This window comes from Phoenix dactylifera, chromosome 15 (genome assembly GCF_009389715.1).
Source record: "Phoenix dactylifera cultivar Barhee BC4 chromosome 15, palm_55x_up_171113_PBpolish2nd_filt_p, whole genome shotgun sequence".
Lineage (NCBI taxonomy): Eukaryota > Viridiplantae > Streptophyta > Magnoliopsida > Arecales > Arecaceae > Phoenix > Phoenix dactylifera.
The window spans coordinates 10640700-10661235 of NC_052406.1; the positions used below are offsets into that span (position 1 = coordinate 10640700).

General features: G+C 38.3%; 1 protein-coding gene and 1 pseudogene across 1 annotated transcript; one reads left to right on the forward strand and one right to left on the reverse strand.

Moving 5' to 3' along the window:
- Positions 1-1039: 1039 nt before the first annotated feature.
- LOC103711520 (inorganic pyrophosphatase TTM2-like) lies at positions 1040-17078 on the reverse strand. The gene is made up of 12 exons (XM_008797691.4): positions 16875-17078; positions 12532-12893; positions 9072-9186; positions 8726-8921; positions 8401-8514; positions 8108-8281; positions 7053-7247; positions 4867-4989; positions 4654-4775; positions 2716-2833; positions 2285-2545; positions 1040-1559 (listed from the first exon to the last, which is right to left on the reverse strand). Exons 2-12 carry the CDS (start codon positions 12866-12868, stop codon positions 1344-1346), a joined length of 1971 nt encoding a protein of 656 aa, XP_008795913.1. The 5' UTR covers positions 12869-12893; positions 16875-17078; the 3' UTR covers positions 1040-1343.
- A 2491-nt stretch (positions 17079-19569) lies between these two features.
- LOC120113339 overlaps positions 19570-20536 on the forward strand; it is a 7997-nt pseudogene continuing 7030 nt past the window's right edge.

Genomic DNA, 20536 nt, shown 5'->3' on the forward strand with positions numbered 1-20536 from the left:
TTAATACATAATATATGAAAATTTTAGCCCCTTGTTTTAGCTGACATATTGACCACGAATTTGGTATCTACTGTTACATGTCAGTCAAAATATGTAGATATTTCGATCAATTAAAGAAATTCTTTAGCCACATTTCTCAATCGAGAATTTATGCCTCTGTTTAATTAAATATTAATCACCCACCAAGCTGGCTAGGATATCCGAGCTCAAAAGTATTGATGGTAATACATTGCAAATACGAATTTCTTACATGAAGCTCCTATTGTGAATTTCTTTTCCTCTTTGACCAGCCAATAAAATTAGTTCGTTTCCATCAATAGTCAGACTCTGCTATTTTTTGCAGTCAACGCTAGGAAATTCTATTCAAGTTCTAATCGTATCATTTCTTTCACTCCACAACACACAGAATAGCATCACGATAGAGTATCTCTTGACATCCAAGCTCGAGCTTCTGTCATCCACTGGGTTCCTTGAATAACATAATGTCGTCATGCTTTTTTCAGATGATTACAATGTCGTCATGCTTAGACATCACTTCCCGCTAAGCCAGGCCGTGGGCCTCCCGCATAGAAATTTCACCTGTTCTTGGACAATTATGGGCATTTGACACCAACGGTCGATAACGGTCAAGCCGGGAAGCCGCAGCCAGGCAAACGATCCCACGCTTACCAATGTTTCTGGGTGAATTTTCTTGATTCTCACGGGCGCCCGTTGGGAAACGCTGATCCATGGAATTGAGCTTCTAGCCTTGTGATATTTAGGGTTAGAATTCTTTGGACAGATAAATTGAAACCTTAGATTTGTTTTGAGGTCATCATCATGTTTATATATGCACACACCCCATTATTTAGGATTGGAGATGATAACAAGCTAGCAAAATGGTTAGCCAAACAACGCTACGAGTGTTTCCATACGTTCAGCTTAACAGATTTCCAGAGGACTCCTTGCCCAAGGAGAACAACAATGCAGAAATGTAGAAGAATATATGGCATTTAAATTGGACACTGATACTATGGATCATGACAAGCTGAGAAGAAAATTTAGAAGAAAGGGATCGGGTGGATTTTGCTGCACCATTATTTTGAGTTTGTGAATTTCTATGTGCAAATATACAAATTTGTCTACGGCCCGAGAGAAGCACATAGCCCTGCTTTTGCCTGCCAAATTCCGTGATGTGAGCTCTACATTAAACCGCCATGGGAGGATTGCAATGGGGTTTGCCTGATAGCATACTGCCAATCTGATGTCATGATAAGCTTCTTGCATGGTTTTGCAAGATATTAAAAGTAAAAAAAAAAAGGCTTCTGAAAAGAGTGAAGAATGTATTCCAGGCTTCAGTTGACTCATTTGTGGCGGAGACCCTTGAACAAAAAAATTCCAATGCTACCTATTGCCATCATGAGGATAAGTGGATTCCCAATCAAATCCAAATCTAGCAATCTACATCTGCTATTAGTTCTTCCTTGATGGGTCAACTCTGCGGAGCGCTCATGAACCAAGTTGGAGAGATTTTCCAATTGATGCATGATCTGACGCTGGCCTCGGGTGATGAGCATGAACTGCATAAAAACAAATATCAAAACATATGATGCACAAACATTGCAGAAAATATTAATCAAGGAATGACTTTAGAAATATTCACTAATGACTAGGCAATGAAATTATCTGCTTGTGTAAAAATATGGGCACTGTTCAATCTCACTGACCGAGAATGACTGAAAGTTAAATGTGTCTAATCTATTGACATATTGGACACAACAGTATCAAAACATGACCATTTAACATGAGGATGGGAAGAAAAGAATGGGCACAGAAAACAACTCGACCTAAGTAGCTGATGCTCCATTCCAACAAAAGTGGCTGAAATTAAATACGTGAAATGGGAAGTGGAATTGACAGGTGCCTTCCAAGATGAAGCAGCTTCCTTGCAACTTTGGGTAAATTAAAGCCTTTATTTGTACTAGTATGGAAGCACAGAGGGAAGAATAGAGTTTTTGTATGACATGAGATTGCAACTTTTCCTTTGAAATATTCTAATTAGCCTTTTTTTAGTGTCTTTTGCAGCATAAGGATTGCTCAGGAGCTCAAACTTAAAATGGCTGGGACATGATACACAAGAATATAATCTTGGACAATGCCCTTAATATCCAGTAGAGGACTTGGTTGTCATGGTTATGCTACTAAGGAGTAATAATGTCAGAGCAAAAGCCAGCTCTACCTGAAAAATCCCTTGGCAAAAGTAGTTGAAACATGAAGCGATAAAGATGATCAAATTTCTGCATACCTCTTCCATTAATTGAGAATCTTTACTCAGTTGAGAGGAAGATGACGAATTGGGTAACAAGGTGCCGTTGCCTAAGCCAGGCATGAATAAAGATGTGGGTGCAAAGCCATTACAGGTTTCACCTTGAAGAGAGAGGTTTTGGTGACTTATAGAAGGTTTCCAGGCACTGAACTTGGAATTCAACTCTTCGATTCGGGAGGTAAACTCATCCATCCTTTCATTCAGAGTTGAAATCTGTTCTGAGAGCTGAGTAATCACACCCTAGATAAAATGAGAAAAAAAGGCAAAGAGCAATATATAGCATTAGTTAGCAATAGTACTGTGCGGAGTGTTGTATCAGCAAATACAGCAGCAATAGAACCTAAAAACCCACAAACATTTAGTGATATTTTAGCATTTTGAAACTCTAAATAAACATACTGTCTTCCCACCTGGTTGATTGTAGGTGACTCAGGGGTGGGTCTATCAAATCTTCTGGTGCCGACAGTAAGCCTGGTAAGCTTAGGTAGATTCTTGTCCCCCTGTGTTGAATAGGAATGCGATAAACCACTGCAAAGATACAACACATTAGAGCAATGACAACAAAAGTGGTGTTCCCTTGAAAAAGAAACAAATATCAATTTCCACCTATCAGAGACCAGCATGGATGCCAGATGTGAAAACCAAAGCTTAAGAAATGAAAAATTAGAGGTAAAAGTATTATGCGATTGCCTTTATACAACAGATCTTTGATGCAAGCAAAATATTGCAAATGTCGTGCATTATGTTAAATATTCTCATCCAATTGTCTAGTTGTAACCAGATTTCAAATATGCAATCTAATCTTCAAAACAATAAACAAAGTAAGACATGCATATGGATGGTAAAAGAAATTCAACCCACAGCATGCTTTGGCCAGTTCAAGATATGCTGCAACAGTTCCTAGTTGCAGTGAGATATGCAGGTAATGAAACTGCTGTATTACAGACTTACAGTTATGGGGCTCGTAACTAAAAATAAAGTAAATAGCACTTCTAAAGGTCAATAGAATGCATATAGAAGGCCATACAAATCAGCAAAAGATTTCAAGTTTATCCATATGGAAAAGATATTATTTGAAATGAAAATAAGAATAATGGAATGAGAAAAATAATGGAATATACATTATATTTATATTTCTTTAATATGTGCGTATATTAATAGTAGTAGCTAGACTCCAGCTTCGTCCCTCCCCTAGTGTAAACCAATGTCCATGATAGACTGATGCTCATCTAGGTGTCCTGCTCAGCCATATCAATGTAAAGATCGGTTATCCGCATAAGGAGAATGCTTGTCCTGTGCCACTTTGGTAATTATAAATGATGATTATAAAAATCTATTTACTTCTTTATATAAAATCTGTTTATTTCTTAAAGTAAAGCATTTATAGCAATAATTATAGTGTTTAGCAAGCGGATCAGTGAAAAGGATAAGATAAGGATAAAGTTACAATCCAAATTAGAATGAAACATTCTTCTGGTTTCATTTGGAAATGGAAGAGAGGATGGAAAAAAAAGAAGAATGAATATCAACCATTCCAAGGATGATCAATAAGTGGATATCAATTTAGTTGTTGTTAAGGGAGCAGATGACATGCATAAGCCTAAGTGCCATCAAAATGATTTTAAGAAAGAATCAACTGATTATTCTGGGGAGAATAGATGCTTTAGCGCATAACATTTGGAGGTTTGCTTAACCATGATTTGCATGACAATGTAAGGGTTAAAAAAATAGTGAAGAATACAAGAAAACGTATAAATAACAAAAGTTGGAGTAACTGGAATATATATATATGATTGCAGGCTTCTAAACTAACCATAACACCATGTTGTAGGAAATTATGAAAATAGTGGCATTTAAAATGGAACAAAATAATCACAGATTAAGTGGTTTGTCGTTCAAATATTCTTCCTTTTTCAAAAATCCTCAAATGGTCTCTTTTGTACTTCAGGAACCTATTATCCCAAGAATCAAGAAACTAAAGGTTGTAGAATTGTTGGTGGTTGCATCTGGTTGAGTAGAAGCAATAGATTATATTTATTATAGATTGAGACACATATGGCAGCAAAACAATACTCTGGTTACAACCAAAAAAAAAAGGAATTGTAAAAAGAGCTTAACCCAATCACACAGGTGGATTACGACAGCAATAGTAATCAGAGTCATGAATTTGTATGTGAAAACACACAGACAGTGTCATATCAATTTCCCAACATGGTGCTGAACTTTCAAAGCTATTAAGGGTTTTCAAGGGAAAAACATAATGGCCTTTTGTCCATGGTTAACTATTCGCATATTTCATGTGCAATAAATTTGCAGACTTAAATATAGTAAGTGACAAAAAAGGAAACCTCTTGAGATGCTTGTTTCTCATGGAAACCATGTCAGCAGAAGCTCGAGAAAGTGCTTCTTTGGGACTAGAAACCAGATCTTCATCTATGCTAAGCTTAGTCTTCAAGTCATCTGGTAATGCCTGCATATCAAAAGTATATGATATGCACCAGTAAAAGAAACTAGCAGCAGGGGAAACGTATTCAATAGATCTGTTTAATAGGAAATCATACCATAACTTCATTCACGAGCTTTTCTAGTTGAATCTGCTCAATATATGTGCGAGGAATATAAGAACCTTCCAAGCCCAACTGCTCCGCAACATGCTTGACAATGACCCGATCTCTTCCTTGCACCTTTATCAAAATTAAAAGAAGCTTAATGTCAAAGGAACTTGTAAGCTTTTTACCAATTACAAGATTAGAAGGTTTTTCAACCTAAACATGCTTTATTGTGGATGAAACAAAATGAAAAGAAAGCAAAAATACAAAACAATAGGTTCAGTTTCCCTCAAAGAGATGCACCTTACTATAATAGATGCATTTAATGATTTTATTGAACAAAACTGTACCTATCCGCACAAACTTCGACAATTTAATATGCTAATTATTGTGGTAAAGATACATGTCAACTTTGTTTCTACTTTGTTCTCTCTATTGATTGTCAAGTATTTCATAATCAGAGATACGCAACCCCAGAAAATGCCCAACAAGCCCATAGATGCTTTTCAGTTTTGTTCAAGCAACTCTAAGCCAATTAATTATTCCTTAAGCGAATGTACAAGAAGTTCTGTCAATGACCTGCTAATTAATTATAGGTTTGGTTTATTGTACAAACTAGTGTGCCTTAGCTTCTCAAAGTAAAACCATCCTGTAGCCTGATTCACCAGCCAGAAAGCATCCAAGGCAACAACAATAACAAGGAGTAATCCCTTCAACATTATTAGGTCAGCAAGGAAGTAAAACTACACTTAAATGGATAGGTGAAGCTCTGCTCCATACAATCCATAGTTGACCATATTGTTCTCAAGGTCCAATATGATTGGCTATTTATTATTTCTATTTTTCATAAAAGTCAATAAAAAAAAGTAACTCCGTTAACCAAATAGTGAAATCATTGGCCAAGTTGAAAAAAAAACCTCTTGATTGAATCAAAAGAATCACAAAGCTCTTGCAACTAGAAGACTAGTTTGGTAATTGGTGGAATTCTAGTAATAAGGAATGCTGAACCAGGCCGTACCGCCCGATTCAGCCCGTACCGGATCGGTTCGGCATTAGAAAACGATTCCGGCCCCTATGGAGCCGGCGGAACTACAGTGGTACCGGGCCGGAACCGGCCGGTACTACAGGCGAACCGGACGGAACGGTTCCGTTCGGGTCGGCTAGGAATCGATGCGAACCGGTCGGTCCGCATCGATTCTACTTTAATTTGGGCTTTTGGCTCAAAGCCACGGGTCAAATTTTGCTGCCAGCATATTCGGATGGGTCCCTCCACAGTTGTATTATCAGCCAGAGGACATCTCTCAGAGCCAGAGTTTCAATAAGAGATCCGAAGGTGCTTATAACCCGATGCGCGTTCCTCATAGGTTGAGAATATAAGACTACAACATCGCTTGGATAGAGGGATATGTTGATGTGCCTCCTGTTATATTGATGATCTGGACATCTACGACAGGCATTGCCACTCGATCCGATTTTAGATATCCGAAAGTGCTTTAAAAGTATGTAACTGATTGTATCTTGATTTGAAGATATTTTATATTGTTCATTTTATGATTTGTATCATTTTTAAGAAATAAGATGCATCTAGCTTAAACCGAGATCACAGTAATATCAAAAAATATAAAAAATTAAAAAACATCAAATTATACTTAAATTTATAGAAAAAGTTGAAAAGAGAGAACTTCTAAGAAATTAAAAAATAGGGGCCAAGAATTGCCGAACCGGTCCGGGCACCGACCAGTACAGTACCCGGTATCAGTTCGGCATATATTGAGCTACACAACAATTCTTTTTCAGATATTCTCCTCATTAGTATGTACTCCTCATGCCCTTTCATCATTGAAAATACTAGTTTCAATGTTATTAAAAATCTAAAATACTAATGTAGAGTGAAGAAGATGCTCCATGGATTGTAAGGCATGCATCAAATATAAGTATTCCTTTTTGATCCATACACATGACTGCATGAATTTCCTGGCAACTCCTCTTAAAGATCTCACAATGCACAATGGTAGGTCAAGCTACAAGCCAAACTAGGATTACTACATAATTTAGCAACATATTTTTAAATCTCAGCCAAAAGAATTCCAAACAAAAGTGTTCATATTTACAGCTAAAAATGAACGAGCATAACTTTCAATTGGTCATTAATAAAATATGAGAAAGCTTTTGGGAAAATAAAATATGAGAAATATTACCTGAATATAACGTCGATTAAGCTGCACTAACCAATCAATCTTCACAGTGACCCTATCATCAGAAAACACATGGCTACTTCTTTTCATAATAGCTGCAATGCTGTATCCCAAGGCCATCAACCCACCAAGAAGGCGCACACTAACTTCAAAAGTAATCCTGGGTGATATGATGAAGGGATTATCCGTTACCCACTCCTGAAAAATCCACACGCGTATGTTACCCAACTAATGTTGTTTGTTGAAGTCACACTTGCAAATGGCACAGATTAAGACACTGATTGTCAATAAATCATCTAAAATGCACCCAGAAAAAATAAAATATGATCTTACTTCTACTTTTTCCAGGATGAAGAGCATCATTAAATGGACAAACTGCACATACAGTAACAAGTTCACCAAAAAAGAGGAGCATTCATCAAGGCCAAGGAGCAGCAGTATACAACACATCAACCTGCGAGGAGTTGTGCAGTCTCAGGAAATATGTGGCTCAATGCAAGCATGAAAACAAGCAGCCCAACCACCAGGATGTATTCTACCTAGTAATGGCAGAACGCAAGTGATATTCTTCAAAGAAAGGTCCAGAGGTTTGTTGAATATATTATCAAGAATGTTTTGCAATTAATAATTCAAAAGTTTAATATAGATTGCTAATTGCACAACATATACATTCCCATGAAGATATGCTTTAGGATCTGAGTTGGCTACCCCTAGTAATAGATTGACCTATTCTCTTTTGTATAATTTTAAAGTACTGATAAAAAAATCCAGAATAATATCATAGACATATCTGTTTAGAATATGTAATGCATATCGAAATTAGGCTTAAAATGGGTCAACATATGAATTTTCTGAAAGGAATGATAGACATCATAGACTAAGTACTCATCAGAGTAACATAAATTATTCCAAAATTCAGGCAAAAAAGTAGAATAGTCAAAAAGTATGATACTAGGTAAGTTACGGACCGAGCCTACATATAAATGAAGGTGCTATATATGTCTAGAATTGTGAAAGAAAAATTGATACATATTGAGATAATCAAGCAAAGGACAAACCTCAAACATAAGATTATATTTTCCATCCTTGTTTCGCATTCTTAGATAAGATTGGCAAGCTTCTGGATCTTCACCTGGTGGCAGTAAGTATATATCATAAGTCTCTTCCATACTTTCTGCATGTTCTTTGGAAATAACAGCCTTGATTTGATCCACTGATAATATCCTTGATGACTACAACAATAGAAAGCACTTAGTGCTAGAAGCAGCAAGAATAGATACAACAGTAGAAGGCACACTGTTGATCTCATCTATCCTCGAACTTAAAGAAAAATGTAGGATAGGGCATTAACCTTTAGAATATAAGTTGGATTCTGAAAGCCTGAAAATGGATTAAACTTGTTGATGATTTTTATATGTGCAGTTTGCAGATCTGGTTCAATAAAGGCCTTGTACATTGGATACACCTGCATAAAGTGATCCAGTTGAGACATTAGATATAGCTAATTTGTTTATTTACCAATATTGGATAACTATTTCAATGATTAAAAGAAAAACTGCTTTTAGAAAAAAGAATAAATTGTGTAACAGTCAAATTTACGATTATGTTATAGCCATTTACTCTCATTTAGGTTCCACAGGAAAAAGAAATAAGATAAATTAAAATGGACAAATAACCGTTTCAGAGATTTGATGAATTATTTCTTCAGGTTCTTGGCCAGCACGTTGGATGTCTCTTAGAACCCTTTTCACAAGGTCAAAATGGACGCCGCCTGTCACAGAAACACGTAGGTCTAGTAGAGGCCGCAGCTTTTCACTCAAAGCATAGATTCCTTCAATAATTACAATTCGAGAGCTAGGAACATTTACTGTCCTGTTAACAGGAGAGGCAAAAAGCTAAATTAAGGTTGGCCTAAGAAGTTGTGGCTGAGATATCAAATACATCAAAAATCAACAGATATAAGATAATAGTCTCAAAGAGTATAGAAGCATTCTGCTTTCTGATAGCAAAGAGGTATGTCACCTGTATCCTGTGCGGCAGCTCAGCTTGAAATCATATATTGGCACCTGAACAGACTTCCCTTCTTTCAGACCATGAATGTTTTCCAGCAAAGTGTCATAATCTGTTAGGCGTGGATCTGTGCCAATATTGCAAATATGAGTTATCTGCGATGAGTTTTACCTACTTATACACTAACTTGTACCATGATAACTGACAAATTTTGCTGGTAGAACATCAAAAGGAAGATGCATGTGCATTGATAACATTATGGATTCATCTCTCAGCAAAGTTTGAGATTGGTAGGTAACAACCTTGAAGTATACTAATATTCTCTAAAATAAAGCAATAGTAAATGAAAGACAGGAGTACAAATAACTTCTGGCCATCAACATACACAACTACAAGAGAATATCATTACAAATTTACGATCATCTAAATGGTTTATTATTCTATCTTTTACAAGTACATGCACATCCTTCTGATGTGAGGACCAAAATAAAAATTGATCTTCACACAAAAAATAAGCACATTTTGCGTATTTTCCAAACTCCCTTAATCAAATCATAAGATATCATCATAGCTTAAGCACAAGTCTGTGAACCTGCAATGTATTCATATACAGATGAGGGGCCAAATAATATTGAATGAATTAGACCTACGACATGTTTATAAAACCTGCTGGATATGGCAAGCTATCAGTTGCATGCTCCGAAACCATCTAGGTACACATCCCTACTTGTCAAGTAATGAGAATCCTCATATATGGAATTCACATTTATAAATCAACATTTGTTTTTTGTGATCAGAGAAAAATAAGAGTATGGTTGAAGAACAATGAATACAAGATGTTGAGTAGAGATTACTTCTGAAACAATAATGTTCAGAATATATTCAGGAATCAATTTTCTAACTAAAAGTCCCAAGCAGCAATTACTGCTTCAAGTTGGCTCCTGTTAAGTTTCTTAAATTTATCTCAGACAGCTTGTATTAGCCCAGCAACAATCGGCTCCATATGCCTGAGTTCCAATCCTCACCAAATCAAAAAATCCATATTGATATGTCATGTTCATGCATACCATCATTGGAAATTGCATCCATCTGAATTCAACGGTAAGGTCATTAAACTAGACAGTACAGAGGTTCTGGCGTCCCTATTTTTCCCCTTCTCCAATTAAGTCTTACTTGCACTACAACCCATTACAGCAGAGAGAACTGGGATTAAACAGACAGCTAGCTGACAACATCCTGCAAATTCCAATGCAGTCACTATATGCGTATACCATGGAAAATTGAAGATTTAGTATTTTTGACATAAAGACTCGAGACTAAAAACTTTTTGAAATAGAAAATACTAGACTTCCGAAAGTCACCACATCTGCTTTCAGCACCAATTCTTTTCCAGTGGATGGACTTAAAGTGACAGTCCACCATTAAACTGGTTGATACCTTTGAAGGTTTGACCTGAAAATCCCCTAATGATAAATTTCTGTCAAGATTTTGGCTTCATAGGCTTCAATAACCCCTTTGCTTGTCTTGCTACACTCTTCATCAAGCAAAGTTGCCTAAAGGAACAGCTAATTAATACATCATGAAGCCAATGTTTCCTTACCGACAACATCTGGAACTTGCTTGTCCGCTCAGAATGAGAACAAACGACCCCTTTGTACTTGTAAGTCCTAAATGCTAAGGGCCTTAAAGATGTCTAATCTAGCAGAAGCTCGATTCTTATACACTGGCTCCAATCTTTGACTCTATGAAGGGTCCGACCTTTTCACAAAGCACATTATGCTCTTGAAAAATTAAATTCCTATTTAACATCAAGTCCATAATTTATGCATAGAGGCAAGGTTGCTCTTTTACAGTCTTCAACAGAAAATATCCCTTAAATAATATCATTTCCTGCGTCATGGACCAAGTTTAAAGCTTAGCATGTGCTAACTTTGGTGCCAGCCTTGTTCCTTGAAAAGTAAATCTCATTCTGCTCCTGTTCCATTGTAGCACAGTACTTTGAAACTTTAATTGCTGCAAATTCCTTCTGGACATTCCATCTTCATTGCTGCTCCCAGAATCATTCTTCTTTGCCTCCAAAGAGTATTAGGTCCCTGGTGGAGCAAATTGTATCCTCTTTATACCAATTATTGTTAGTCCATTTTGACTTAAAGTAAGCTAGATACATGACACTTTGGTAGGGGATTGATAGCTTGATTGCCTCCAAGGTTCCATTATACTAAACAAAAGCTTAAACATAGCAAGAGGCATCACATAGTTAGGAATTACATCCAGCTGCAACCACATTCCTGCTTTCACACTACCCCCTCTTTGTCTTCATTTTTCAGATGCTTATGGACTACGTAAAGCTCTGTTTGGCACACATGTTGCTTTAAATGGTCATATAATTTTATTTTGGGTGGACTCGAGTGTATATATTATTTAATTAATTTCATAACAATCATTCAGATATCTAAATGTCCTTAAGAATCATGCTATTACTAGTGGTATCTTATAGAAGTTGACTTTGTAGCAAACTGGGGTCCTACGATAGGATTCTCTTATTTAAGTTATGCATCATTTAGCACAAATTCTCGTGCCACTAGAGTTGGTTTTATTAAGAATCATGCTTCTAATAGACAAGAATTGATCCACATGTAAAACTAAAACACATTTATAGCAAAGTAAAAAAAAAAAAAAAAACTGATATGCAAACTCAAGATCCTCATAGCTTTGTTGAATCAGACATTTTGTATACATGTTAGGAATAATTTATACATATATATATATATATAATACACCCAATCTAATGCAATATTATTAGTCTTTGTTGTCAAAATCTGCACAGTACAGAATATTGCAGACATTTTTTATAAATGGAATGCGAAACAAAACGTGGGCAAAGATAATTGCCTGTAGACTTCTCTTATAATTAGAAATCAATTTTGAGAAAAGTTTCACATTGAAAATACATTTAAAATCAGTATGGGAGACCTTTACTCTTCCTCAGACAAGCCAATATCCAAAGAAACAACTATGGACATGGAGTACATATTGAAACTTACAGGACAAGACAACGATGTCAAAAGCCCCTTATGTATCATGTATAAGATGCTACTTTATTGCCAAAGGAAAGATAGCGACAAGTGTTTCTTTGGATAGAGTGTACAAAAGAAAGACCTTTAACTTGTCACTTCTCATATAACTACAAGTGACTTTCGGTTTATATAAAAAGGCCATTATAGTAAAGCATCATATCCTCTCTTCTCGATCAAGTTTACATTCGACAAAATCTAGCATCATGAAAATCTAGTCTGCCATAAAACCAAATAACAAGGCATTATAGAGGTAATACTAAAAGGCATTAACGAATAGCTTCATCTAAGTGTCAAGGGAAGAAATATCATAGTATATTTTTTAAAAGAAAACATGCAATAAAAAATTGCAAAATGGCCCAGAGATATAACTTAATCTCCTAGAGAATAGAAGTTACCATCAAAATTGCCATCAATGATACGACTTGAATCATTATAGTTGTCCATTGATATAAGTGCAATGCTTGGCATGAAATTGAGCACCTTCTCAGTAAATACAGTCTTCCCAGCCCCAGAAGGACCAGCAACACCAACCAAAATAATTCCATCATTCTTTTGGGTCAGCAATTGACAAGCACGAATTACTACAAAGAAACCTTTTTCAAAAGATAATGAATCTTGAATTGGAACAATTTCATAACGATCGCAATCCTTTCTCTTTACCAACTGGACTTGATCTCTCAAAAGACCTGTCTTTCTGCGAGGTGATTCAACAGTGGAACTATCTTGCGCCATTGACAAGAAGAAAACTGTGCTACTCCTGTGGGGAACAAAATCCAAGAATAATCATATGCAGATGATCAACAGCAAAAGCACATACTAATCAATTCACAAAATAATGCAATGCAAGAGAAAATAAAACCAAAATTGTATCACTACACAGATGTGGAAAAATAAAAAAAATCCCAGTGCATTGATAGATTTTGATATTTCGGTTATTCTTGGTGGCTCAAGGGGTACCTCAAACAATATGACTTTAAACATGGCTAGAGTTTTATTTCTTAGTGAATGAAACCAAGATCTTCCTATGCCAGAACCAGGGCCTGAACCAGTTGTCCGTCAGCACGGGTCGGTACGCCCCCATACTATTCCGTGCCGGGCCCGTACCGACACAATAGAGAAGACAGGGGAAAGAAAAAATGGGAGATAGAAAAAGAGAGAGAGAGAAGGGGAGAGAAGGAGGGAGGGAGAGAGAATGAGGTTAAGAGAGGCTGGCGAGCCATGCGGAGGAGGTGGAGGAGGGGCTCCACCTCTGGACCCCCTGTTTCGTTCGAAAAAGGAATTTTTTTAGTTTGATAATTTTTAAGTAAAGTTGGCAAGTGATTTGCCAACTTCACTTAAAAATCGCAAAATTAAAAAGGGGGTCCTCCGGACCCTTGTTTCAAACAAAAGAGGAAACTTGGAGGCGGAGCCTCACCGTCGTCTCCTCCACGCGGCTGTTGGCCTCCGCCACCCTCTGCCGGCCGACCTCCGCCGCCCTCTGCCGACCAGCTTCTGCCTCCCTCTCTCTTCCTTCCTCTCTATCTCCCTCTCTCCCTCGTTCACTCTCTTTTTCTCTTTTTTCTTCTCCTTCTCCCTCTCTGACGATGGTTTTTTATTTCGGTTGCCGAAACTGTTCCGATCCACTGTCGATACGGCTCGGTATGCCTCGAACCATCCAGTTCGGGACAGTTCCGCCGACCATAGATGAAACTAATAATAGCATTTGTTGCATCATCCTAGAGAGTAGATAATGAAAAAAAATAAGGTTGTCCTAGTACACAATGCTCCCACCACTATGGGGTCTGGGGAGGGTCAGATATACGCAGCCTTACCCATACGTATGGAGAGTCTATTTTCATATTTCGAACCCATAGCACCTAGATCACAATAGAGCAAGATTATTGGTGCACGAAGGCTCTTCCTGTAGAGAACGAGATCTTTTTTAAAAAAAAGTTATATTGGATCAAACTTTAAATCACAATAGAGTTTCCGACATTATTTTCTCCCTCTCATAAATTTAAATCGGTCAAATTGGTTGCATCCAGTTTTTATTTCTAGTCTCAACTAGTCTGTGATCAATGCTTTCCTTGATCTCAATAACACTTGATAGGTCCAACCCAAATATAAAAGATCGGATATCAGATTACATATCATAAGTTCAGATAGGACTACTTGCTCACAATGGATCAGTTGAACATGCGTCACGCTCAAAAGAAGGAATTGGAAGAAGCAAAAGAAAATTAATGGCAGAATATTAAGAACTAGATAGTGATAAAGTTAGGTAAAAGTAGTGAAGGGAAGGGTAAAAGGCCGGCTTGTCATGATATATAATAATATGTGAATTGTGAAATGTGTTGAGCCATTGATTTAGGCTTTCCATGATCTCAAGAATTATTTGTAAGGGTCTTTGGGCTTATACACAATTATCATAGACCAAGTACTAATATTAGATGATACAACATGGATCCATATGATATTTTTTGCATTGATAAAGGTGGGCAAATTTATGTTGACTAGGCAAACCTAGTTTAAAAATCCTATATTTATAGAAATAAGAAGAATGAAGAAAAACATAACTAGAAGAAAAGGAAAAAAGAGTAAAGAAATCATAAAAAAGTCGTGAGGATGAGAAGAAGAGATGTTAACATGAACCGGTGTTAGGCTCAGGTTAGAATTGATAAGTTCTAAACAGGAAATCAGCATCATCCGGAATGGGTATCAAACCAATAATTTATATGTTAGTAGATATTTATATTCCCATGAACATTTTACTGTTTTGATTCAGACATTTTCACATCATTGTCTGATCAAATACCTAAGGATTTTATAGATGTTTAATAGACAATGTTCATATGTCTGAGGAATTAAGCTTCCTTATGTGTCTTGAGACTACTACGATTTTGTGCATCATTGTCGGGAGGCATTCGGTGCAACTGCACATGCTTGCTAGCACAAATAATTCCTACAGAAAAGAAGAATAAAAGGAGACCCTGAAAGTCGCAAATTACTGTTTTTCCAGATGTGACGAAAGTGTAAATGCAAGCTCAAGATTTCTCTATACAATCTTCTGCTGGCATTCATGTGTTTCTCAGACCCCAAGGAATCTCTAGGCATTTACTCTTCATACAGTTTTCCATGTTCTAACCTATGATCGCTACATTAAATTCAACCTTTGACCTGACCCCAATACAGCTGGAAGGAAGCAAGCATGGCCAATGAAACACAAACTCTAAATCGCCTCACCTCAAGAATAAATGTTCTAAATATATTGAAGAAAAGGAAAGAGAATGGGAGGAGGAGGAGGAGGAAGAAAAAGAAGAGAATAAATGTTCCAAATGTAGAGAAGAAAAAGAAAGAGAAAGGGACGAGGAGGATGAGTAGGATTGTTGAACAAGTGTTTAGAAAAAAGAGGCGAAAAGATTAAGACAGGGGAGATAAATAATGGGACAGAATATCAAATAAAAGGTAAGGTCTCTAAAAGAAAAGTGTAGTCATCCCAGTGTTTGTAAATATTGTTTGTCTTTCCTCCAGATTAAGAGCGTATTTTTCTATTAAGATTGATAACTGAAATGCCTGCGCAGTTTTTTCCTGATTTGTACATGTATGCACGATGCATGCATGCATGGTGGCATTCTCTATAGCCATCAAAGCGACGAAGTGTCCATAGATATATTCCATCTTTTAAGTATAATATATCCATATCTAGATTCTATTCCCCTTGAGATGATGTTCAATATAGACAAATAATCAATTTACCTCAGAAAATTTCAACAGCAAAAAAACTCTAAACTGAACAATTTATTGGTTGTCCGATGACAGCAATCCACCAAACAATTCTTCCTCCTTTTCTGAATTAGTTACAAACATCACACGCCCAACTGCTTCACATAAGTAAAGAAGTTTGACTGGAACACAAGAAAAAGGAGGAACCCAGACATGTTTCTGGTGATCAGATAAAACCCAGCTATCAAATATGTCTTCCACAGTTCCACTTGAACTAGTCTCATGCATCTTTATATGATGGGATCATAGCCATCTATAAAATACCCCGTTCCCTTTCATGCCAAATGATTCGTGCGAGCAGATTATGATGGCAATAAAATAAAAACAGACCACAGAGATTTTATTGTTTTACATGATCACAGACATCCATCTCATGCTCTTTCATCTTTGATCAGGCAGCTGCAACGTACTCGAGATGCGAGTCAAGTCCAGCATCAGGAAGATGCAACACTCCCTCCAGATGTTTGTCAAGTCCAGCCCAAGCCCTTAAACTAGCCTGACTCAAATTTAGCCTTTTTACTCAATATATACTCATATAACACCTTCAAACACTAATATCTCATTTCAGAGACATCATTCAATTCCACTATCAACCAAAACCATGTTTCACATTTAAAAAAAAAAAAAAAAAAAAAACAATAATCTCTTCTAGATCGTTCAAAACCAGATTCAAAAGAAAACATTAAAAAAAACACAAAGTTACATACTCAATCAATCCTAGTCTCTTAGTTCATCGCCATCGTCGTTCATTTTAAATCCAATTCTCACCTCCTTCACCTTATTTCTTTGATGAATAAAAAACCAAAAATCTTGTCAAGATCGACCAAAACCTAATCCGAAAATATTCAGAAATTTTCATATTGCACTCGACTTTCAACAGGGTGTACAAGGGAAGGAAAACTAATAATCCCATCATCATCGTAATACCAAAGATTCAATTTCCATGCATTAGCTTCTTCGGGATGAGCCCGCTTACCTTCCGCAAGAAGGGGCGAAGGAGTCGGGAGGGAAGAAGCGGAGGGAGGCAGCAGGCCGGACAGAGGGGACGGGAAGGGAGACGCGGACGCCGGAGCCTGAAGGAGAACGGAGATGGCGGGGGATGCGTGGGCGGGGCCAGGGAGAAGCGCGGTGGCCGCGGCGGAGGGGCGGTGGCGGCGTGCCTTTTTTTTTTCCCTCACTCCGGAGGGAGGGAAGACCGAATAGGAGAGGTGGGGACCACCAAGGGTGGAATCTTCGGGGAAAGAAAGACTGATCCACGTCACCACGTGAGGTTTCCCGTCCTCCAATTTTCTTGCGGTTGTGTTTTCTTTATTCTGATTTACGTCGGCTGTTTACCCTTGATCCAACGGCCATTATCTATTCGGATGGAAGATTCCACCGTGTTCTAGAGAGAGAAGGGAAGATTGAACTAGTATCAAGATATGATCTAACGGCATCAAACCAAAGTTTATATAAATTTTATATCAGCAAATAATATTCAGACATTAGATCAAATCTTTAAGCATAAACTACGTGCAATAAACCGAATAATTAAGATGTTATTTGTAAAAATCACTCATCTAGCTTGAAGTCCTCGTCTTTTCATTCCTGACCAATACCAAAAAAAAAAAAAAAAAAAAAAGGAAGGGTGAGAGGTTCTGACCTCCCACCTATACTATGCTCATACTGTTTTCATTTGGGCAAAAATTCAAGTCTCTAAGTTAATCAAGCCTAATGCTTATGGAACCATGATACTAAGAACAAAAGCTAGAAAGTAAAACTTGACATCCTTCAATAGAACCCTTGTTTCTTCATGACTTAAATGGCAAGAGGTGGTATAATCCCAACTAATATTTGGTGTTCTTACATCGTACTCTTAATACACAAATTCTTGCTATTACTTTTCCTTGCTTATTGTCATGCATTTTTTTTATTTTTTTTATTTTTTTTTATCTTTGCAATGTTGTTGAAATTTTATAAACCATGAAATCTTAAGCTACTTCTTTAGAAAACTATATTTTGGTGATACTGGATGGTAGGTTATTTAATTAATTGTTCTTTTAAAAGCTACATCAAACTTCATTGGTCTTAACATGCCAGATTCCTAGACTTTGTAAGAAATAGCAAAGTGAGCCGATGTGTATGAAATCCACTAATGATTGTTAGAGTGTATCTTGTTAAGACGCTAGAATTTGCCGGAGATGTAGCTCCTCCTGCTCTAAGCAATAGTATTATAGACTTAGATCTTCTTCTTCTTTTTTTCTTGTTTTGCATAAAGAATGAATTCCCATTATCTTTTTTCTTTTTTTTCAAGAATGGTTTAAGAGTTTCAGCAAGGAAGCTGGTAAGTCCACTGAAGACCATCTATCCATCCATCAATTCCTGGACAGGGTTTCCCATATATAACATGAGATGACCCAGCCTCCTGTTGATTGCCCTCTCCGCCTCATCTCTCCCATGCATCGATCGAGCTCATAACCTCGGCCTCCTCATCTCCAAATGCCTCAGGGGTCTTCTTGTCTATCTGCGCGACATCCAGCAACTCCCTGCGCTCCGGCCTTGCACCCCCAACCCCAGCTACTCCACTCCTCGGCACCTCAGCAACCAGCTTCTTCTTGATGTAAATTTGCTCCGGCGGCCGTGTGCGACCATGCATGGTCAGTCACAGTCTCCAGGCTCTGAATATATTCCACCGGCGGTGAGTCGTCCGACCGCCTGATGATTCTTCGATCGCTACTGGTATCATCAGTTTTATTCACGATCAAACCCCTCCCTCCAATCCTCTCCTGGTATGCATCCATCTGACATGCATCCACCCGACGGACGATGCGAAAGTTAGCCCAAGGCCTCCACGACGATGTCCGCCGGCCATGTCGAAAACGTACGTGGCCGTGCAAGGATCACGACAGGGAAGAAGATTATCTTGGCCTTCGAATGCATGCAAATGAGTGCTGCTGTTTCTCCATTCCTTATTTTGTCGAGAAACAAGGGAAGGAAATACAAAAGAATCTCCCTTCATACGGCGTCCAAGGTTTCTTAACCATTATTTTAGTAATTTTTTTCATAATTGCCTGTAATTTCCGATTCTAGCAGCCATTATTTTTAATATTTCAAAATTGAAATAAGCAGCTGCTGTTATAATTATCATAATGGTCGATAATGATTTCAACGGGTTATTTTGAACATTGAACTTTCATCGGGAGAAATGATAATATTTTGGCGCATCTTTCTGATTTTACTTTTTTAAATAAAAAAAAATTATTGTTCTCTATGGTTGGTAATTTTACTTTTGATTGTTGGCGACTCGATTGTTATAATGTATGCATAAAAATTTCCTCCTGAGATTGACATAAAATGTACAAGATCATATTATACCACAAACATATATGAAGCTGCACGTATCATCTTTTTTTTAAAAAAAAGGTAATGTTATTCCGGACCATCACTCAAGGTTGATTATTACAGTCGGGCGGCGAACTTATGACATGACTGTTATAGGAAAAAGAGTATCACATATGAGAAGAGTATCCCTGGGGCTCATAATATTCCTGGGGCTCATAATATTCTTGTGGAAGAACACTAAATTGTTGTGACTAATCGTGGTATGTATGTATATTAAAAAAAGAAAAGAAAAGAAAAGTCATTAATATTTTTTTCCGAATGAGAAATAGTTACCGATGTTGCTGAAACGCATGATCATGATTTCGCGGTGCAATCAAGCTTCACTGAAGCCTAGAATCCAGATCCGCATTCTCTGACTGGATTGCCACCTTTCTCTCGTTCTCCCTTGTTTCCTTTCCTCATGTCAACCCATTCCCTCGAAAAACCTCTCTTCCCTTCTTCCCACCCCCTCTCTCCATCCCAATGGAGCTGCCCGTCTCTGATCCCCCTCCGGCGAAAGATGCCGCACCCCCATCCCACTCCTGCCCCCACTGCGACGCCGAGATGGTCCACAAGATCGCGCAGCTCCTCCTCCCCGGCCTCGCCACCGCCTGCGTCGACGCCACTGCCGGCAACCTCTTCTCCGGCCCCTCCTACGTCGCCGTCGACCTTCGAAAAGAAATGGTGGAGCACCTCACCCAACGCAGCCAAACCTACCTCGCCGAATCGATAATTCATCCCGATGACGCCGATCTAGATCGAAATCCCACGGAAGGGAAGCCCGACGACCCGGCCGACATCGTCTCCGACCTCATGGAAGACTTCGCCAGCTCGAAAAGAACCATCTTTGGCCGCGTCTCCGGCTGGCTGCTGAGCGACACCCGGGAGGACAAGATCGACGATTTCGGTCAAGAAATGGAGATGAACCGATTCTGGCCGATCGACAGAAGGGAGTCCGTCTCGGAAATTCTGTTACGGAATCTGGATTTCAAGAACGAGTTCCATTGCCGAATGAAATTCGACACGGAAAAAAGCGCTGGCCGAGCATAAAAACGGATGCGAATTCCGGCCGGCTGAGTGCGACAGCGAGGGCTGCACGGCCAAGTTCTGCGCGGCGCACAGGGAGCGGCACTACGCGGCGTGCCCATACAGGGTGGTGGCGTGCGAGCAGGGGTGCCCGGAGAGCCTCGTCCGGCGGGAGATGGACCGCCATTGCATCACCGTTTGCCCGATGAGGATGGTAAATTGCCCCTTCTTCCCTGTCGGGTGCCAGTCCGC

Coding starts and splice junctions, on each gene's coding strand:
- LOC103711520 (XM_008797691.4), bottom strand. CDS start 12,868: ATGGCGCAAGATAGTTCCACTGTTGAATCACCTCGCAGAAAGACAGGT. Junction 8,922..9,071: donor AGCTGCCGCACAGGATACAG/GTGACATACCTC, acceptor TCCTGTTAACAG/GACAGTAAATGTTCCTAGCT. Junction 1,560..2,284: donor ATTCTCAATTAATGGAAGAG/GTATGCAGAAAT, acceptor GTTTTTATGCAG/TTCATGCTCATCACCCGAGG.